This window comes from Medicago truncatula, chromosome 7, assembly GCF_003473485.1.
Source record: "Medicago truncatula cultivar Jemalong A17 chromosome 7, MtrunA17r5.0-ANR, whole genome shotgun sequence".
In the NCBI taxonomy this organism is placed as follows: domain Eukaryota; kingdom Viridiplantae; phylum Streptophyta; class Magnoliopsida; order Fabales; family Fabaceae; genus Medicago; species Medicago truncatula.
In genome coordinates this window covers 34174275-34180321 of record NC_053048.1, presented here as the reverse complement: position 1 = coordinate 34180321, position 6047 = coordinate 34174275, and the positions used below count along the sequence as shown (strand labels likewise).

General features: G+C 32.3%; 1 protein-coding gene across 2 annotated transcripts; it reads right to left on the bottom strand.

The window, feature by feature from the left end:
- Positions 1-2001: 2001 nt before the first annotated feature.
- LOC25498844 (serine/threonine-protein kinase STN8, chloroplastic) lies at positions 2002-5712 on the bottom strand. Of its 2 annotated transcripts, none has more exons than XM_024770223.2 (4): positions 5074-5712; positions 4165-4309; positions 3375-3796; positions 2002-2611 (listed from the first exon to the last, which is right to left on the bottom strand). In XM_024770223.2, the coding sequence occupies exons 1-4, from the start codon at positions 5617-5619 to the stop codon at positions 2261-2263; spliced, it is 1464 nt and encodes a 487-aa protein (XP_024625991.1). In that variant the 5' UTR covers positions 5620-5712; the 3' UTR covers positions 2002-2260. The 2 variants fall into 2 exon arrangements, with proteins under 2 accessions (XP_024625991.1, XP_013449253.1); XM_013593799.3 differs by having other exon boundaries at positions 3375-3779; positions 4136-4309; positions 5074-5710.
- Positions 5713-6047: the final 335 nt, after the last annotated feature.

The following is a 6047-nucleotide window of genomic DNA, read 5'->3' as shown; positions in this document are numbered from 1 at the left end:
GGTTGGTATTGCCATTGGAAGGAGCACAATTCCAGGAATGTTTAACTGCAACAGTAATCACAGATCTCTGTTTTAGTACTTAACTTGCATATTCCAATCAGACAAAGAAGAGCATAAATGCATGTTGCACACAAAAGAAAAAGCATAGTGCAATTATTTTTGTATAGGCTACAAACTGTTTTCATAATTTATCCTGGAGAGCTTATGGACATGTTAAAGTGGTTTCTATAAACTCTCTCAAACAGTCTCACAAGTAATTACGTCAGTAGCTTAGCTGAAATAATTGAATCAAAGCAGACCTCTAATTTATCTATTAACATTTAAAAGCTCTTAAGCATTTTTCCGAGTGAAGAAACATAAACTTATTTTGATATTGAAACCTAACTTGTGTAATAGAAATAGCTTACTCACAAGCGCTTGTATGATAACTGTTTTTGCTATAAGCTGCAAATTAAGCTGTTTAACCAAATAGGTCCTTAATTAGTAAAAGATACCACAATAGGTAATAGAAGAATATAAATCCATCTGAACATATTTCAAATTAAGGAACATATTAGCCAAAATAGTACTTATTAATGTATGTGTACTTCAAAGTTGCGTGTGATTCTATCAATATGTTGGCCTATATACTTCTTTTACTAATATAAAAAATTGTTAGAAGCCAATTTTATATTAATTTGAATACATATTTAAATAGGATAAAAGATGTCAGACCTGCCACAATATTGGTGAGTCAAGCTGCAATTGGCTATGGAGGAAGATTTGGTGTTTCTTGCGGTAGAAGATACAGTTCAGGTTGACGAAAATCCTAAGATCTGTTGCTGCACCAAAATCAACGAATTTGATCCGACCTTGTTTTGTAACAACCAAGTTTGAAGGCTTTATATCCCTGTGAACAGTGCCAGTGTCATGAATTTTCTTAAGAGATGTAACTATTTGGCGCATTATTTGCTTGATGATCAGTGATATATCATATGTACATGTATTCATTTACGCACATGTAATTTTTGTTTTATTATAAGATTTGATATGTAATTTTCTTAAGAGATGTATTCATTTATGCCATGAAATATTGTAATTTTTTGTTTTATTATAAGATTTGATATGTGTTTATTTTTATCTGGTTTGGCTTTGTGTTACGATATTTACTTTAGAAGCTTTATTTCTTTCTTTTCTACTTAATCGTGAACTCTGTTTGGCTATTGTTCACTTTGTGTCCAAAGTTGAATCTGATGGGCGTGCTAACGATATTTAAAAACTATTCATATGCTTCTAAGTAGAATCTTTTCAGCATGAGGTTTGACGTTATTGAAATTTTTTTGTTCTCCAACTTTGTAAATATCTGCTTAGACACTAGTTAGAGGGGTATGAATTAATACTACTATACCATTTAACTTGCTTAGGTATAACATTAAGAATTACTTTACCTTCATGCATTCAATCGACTATAAATTGGACTAGAAGGATTTTATGGCCATTCAACACACCAGAGTATGAAGTTCATTCCATTAGGAACCACCAAGTTCTTTGTGTAAACTTTGCTTCTACTCACATGTATCTTCCAAGAATCCTGGCTACAACTCAACATATAGAGACACATTAATAAGCACCGTTAACAGTTCCATCCTAAATTCAACAAAGAAAGGAGGGAGTGGAGCTGGAAGCCTCGTGTGGCAGGTGTTATCTGAAGGATTAACGGATAATATGGATGATGGTTATGCTTGTTTTCTCAAAATCCCCTTCCACTTCAAGTATTGTATCCCTTCAATCCTATAGGCTTGCTTTGTTTAACTAGTTGTGTTCTTCCAAATGCAATTGGAGTTGTAAGAAGAAAAAAAATATGTTGGGAGAAGATCCTATATCATGATGAACTCTAACTTACGTAAAGTTACCAATTGTAAAGCTATGGTGATATAAAGCTGTCATGCATGTATAAGTATGAAAAAGAAAAATGAAAGAATCATAAAATGAGATAAATATACTTACATTTGGATAAACAACTTATAATTAAGTGTTTATAGTATAAGCTCTTATAAGCTATGTGTATAACAAAAGATAAAATTAAGTCAAACTACTTATATACAAGCTATAAGTTTTTTTAATATGCTATCCAAGAGAGCTTACGAAAATAAGCTAGAAACAGTTTATGGGCATATTATAGGCCGTATCCTTAAGCTTTCTCAAACAATCTCACACGTGTTTATGCCTGTAGATAAACTCAAATAAACTTATCCAAACAAACCAAAAATTTATAAGCTGTTCACTTTGTGCTAAAGCTGAATTTAGAAAGAACTGCAGCTGCCTGATCACCACCAAGAAGAAAATAAGGATGCCTCAAAGCAGAAGCAGCAGATAAACGCCTTCTTCTTTCGGAACTTCTTTTGGAGATAAGCTTTGATGCTAAGTCCCAACCTCTACCAGAATCACTATCAAGGATTTGGAAGTTAGACTTCATGCGAGTAGAGTCCCTCCATTTGTTCAAATCATATCCATATGTCCTCATTTCCAAATTGAAATTCTTCAAAGCAGCTTGAGACCTTAAGGTTGGTATTGCAATTTGCAAGAGTACAATTCCAGCAGAATACATATCAAAGAGATCAGGACTGTTTAACTGCAACAGTAATCACAGAGCTTCACTTTATTACTAAATATATATATATATATTTGAAACAGACAAGGAAGAGTATAAATGCATGTTGCATACATAGTGTGTTTGCTTGAAGGAAATAACTCCATACAGATTAAGAATCAGTTTGATAAAATTCTCTAGGAATGCTTATGATAAAAAGAGAGATCAAAGTAATCTTATAATAAATAATTAGGCTTTTTTTAAGCAAGAGCTTCTCACTTATGTTGATATTTGCTTCTACAGTTAAGTTTTTCAGAAGCTGTATTATTTAATTTCTCAATAAACATCTATAAGCCTATAAGCATTTTTGTGTAAGCATTGAAGCTTTCATAAGCTAGAAGCTTATCATAACTAGACCTAATTAGAAAATGATTATGATATCTGAAAATTCTTGCTGATGCAAACATAATAGTAAAAATAATATAAATTCTACTATAGATATTTCTAACTAAGGAACATTAGCCAAAATACTACCTAATGTATTCTTAAAAGTTATGTTTGATTCTATCAATATCTTGGCCTATATACTTCTCTTCTGATATCAGCTTATCACATGTTCTTGAGTTTTTTTCAACTCATTTTCAAGTTCTCAAAGATAGCTTATGAAAACATCTTATTACTTATATGAAAAAAGTTTGATTTTATTTGAACTTTTGTTATAGAAATAGTTTATACATAAGAACTTATATGATATGCGCTGATAACCCAAACAGAGCCTATATAAATAGGATAACAGAAATAAAACCTGCCACAAGATTGGTGAGATTAAAGCTGCAATTGGTTCTGGAGGAAGACTTTGTGTTTCTTGTGGTAGAACATATAGTTCAGGAGGACAGTAATCAGGATCCAAAGGTGTATAATTAGGCACATAATTCTTTCCAATTCTAAGGTCTGTTGCTGCACCAAAATCAATGAGTTTAATCTGCCCTTTTTTTGTAACAACCAAGTTGGAAGGCTTTACATCCCTGTGAACGATGCCAGTGTCGTGAATTTTCTTAAGAGATGTAATGATTTGGCGCATTATTTGCTTGATGATCAATGCATTTCTTTTTGAAGAGTCTATACCTTGCAACGCATTTCGAAACATGACAGATTCTAAGTTCGAAGGGAAGTTTTTATCTGTCATATAATCAGCAAGAGTGCGGTCTCCCTGTGATATGGACAACCCTGCAATTAGTATATAGAACAGTTGGTAATTTATTTCCTAAAATATGTATATGTAGCATATGTCATGCATTCTTGTGCAATTCATTCAAATAAAGAATTTAAATGCCATTCGCTGACAGTGTAAAAACGTTTTAGACACCTATTCAATCATATCCCACCAATTATTTTGGAAATAATATGATTACATGAAACTTGGTCAAATCAGTGTTATCAGTAGTACTAGTAGATAAAGGAAAGTAGCGAAATGCCAAAAATCGGCTATGTGAAACAGTAGATAGTGTTGCAAGCAAATAGCAGAAGCTGCATAATTGAAAATGTTCAGAACTCATGATGTAGCACCTCAAATTTCCAAACAAGCCATTTTCCACCTTTTGTGAATTGTGAATTGGTTTTATCAGCTACAAAACTTCCAAGGAACTTGGCACATGTTTCAGGAGCTGCTCTTGAGAGTCTATAATTGAACCACTCTTCATAATCACCAAATTCTTTAGCTCCTTCAATTCCAACCTTCACCTGCATTTTCCATCAATCAGATTCTATTTTTGCTTTCGAATTATAACAAGAAAAGATAGTGAAATACATACATCCTATATATCTGATTTTAGTCATTACAAAAAATTTATACATTTCAGTAACAAAGTCTTGGGAGAGTTGATAACATGACTCTCCCTCAGGCAAAGAATACGAGTTTGTTTCCTCGAGTCACTCATTTGGAAGGCAGTCAAATCCCGTGAAAAAATCGGATGTTCCGCTGCCAACTCGAGGATTAGTCTCATAGCAGTTTCAAAGGGCATAAGCCGTGGGGATACTTTGGGGAGCCTGCTAGGTCAAAGACCCATATTACGTTGGATTAGAAAGAGAGAGAAAAAAGCCATTTTTACCCTCGCCTTTCATAAAAACAAAGTACTTTTAGTCTCTCTGCATGGACTAAAATCACCTTGTTATGTTAAATATGATGGCAAAAAATAGTAAAATTTGTATAAGGACTAAACTCAAAAATAAATACTTCATAGGTACTGCAGATATTTTATCCCTATAAAATATATGAAAGTCTAGATATCTATTACACCAACCAAATCTTAAATATATCCAAAAATTAAAAAAAACATAACTTTTTAAGATATATACAAACAACTGCATCAGATTCAAGTACAGAAACAAGCTCAGCAAATAGTATCAATTTAGTTCAAATGAAGTGAAAGCCATAACTATTCCAACAATAAAACCATTAAATTAAGAAGCAATGAAGAATAAAAGAACATCTCAATAAATAATACCTTTTTAAGAATGACTTTATCCTTAGATTTAGCATCCAACTTACCTCCTCCACTCTTGAGCATCATCTCTTTCACATCCTTTGTTACCAAAACAGCAGAATAAACAACACCAAATGACCCTTCTCCTATCTTACCACCAATCAAGAAATCACTCCTCTTCAAATTTCTCCTTCCAGATAAACTATCCAAAACAAATTGCATTGGAGCCAAAAGGTATGCATCAATAGCACCAATAAGAACACCTGGTCTTGCAGTTAGATAAAACCATGCCAAACCAACAAAGACCAAAATCTCCAACCTCTGCATGTCTGATAAATCCTCACTCACACTCTGAAACTTATCCAAATAAAATGTATTGTTCAATAACAAGTCTTTGGGGATAATATCAAAAAATGCATTGCACCTTGTAGAGTGATTCTTGTTGAAAAGGTATGTTGTTAAGAAAGAATTGCTTAATGGAGTGGTGAGTTTTAGAGGAGAGAAGCAGATTTTATTATGAGTATGTTGAAGTGTAGGTGTAGTTGTTGTAGATAGTAAGGAAGCCATGAATGTTACTTTTTAAGACAAAAAAACAATGTTATTAGTGTCTCTCAGCTTGTTTTCATGTACTTGAAACATTTTTATTTCTCATTACTTTATCCACCCTTTTTTCTATATATTTTCTTGGTTCAAAATCACTTGAAACCTCATCCAAATATTCCAAACAATTAAAATTGTCATGATAAAAATAAATATATATTTTAGGACTCCATGAGAAATAAAATAAAAAACGTTTAATAAAAATTGGTAATATCATGGATGCATCTAAAACCAAGTGAATAGTGTTAGAATGCATTTGATAACAAATCCAAATTAAAGACCCCTGAATCCCTGATAGACATTTTAGAACTTTAACTATCATTTTTTCAGAATTTAATAACGTTTTTTGAATGGATTTGTTTGGTACATGTGTTTTCTTTTATGAATGATAAATA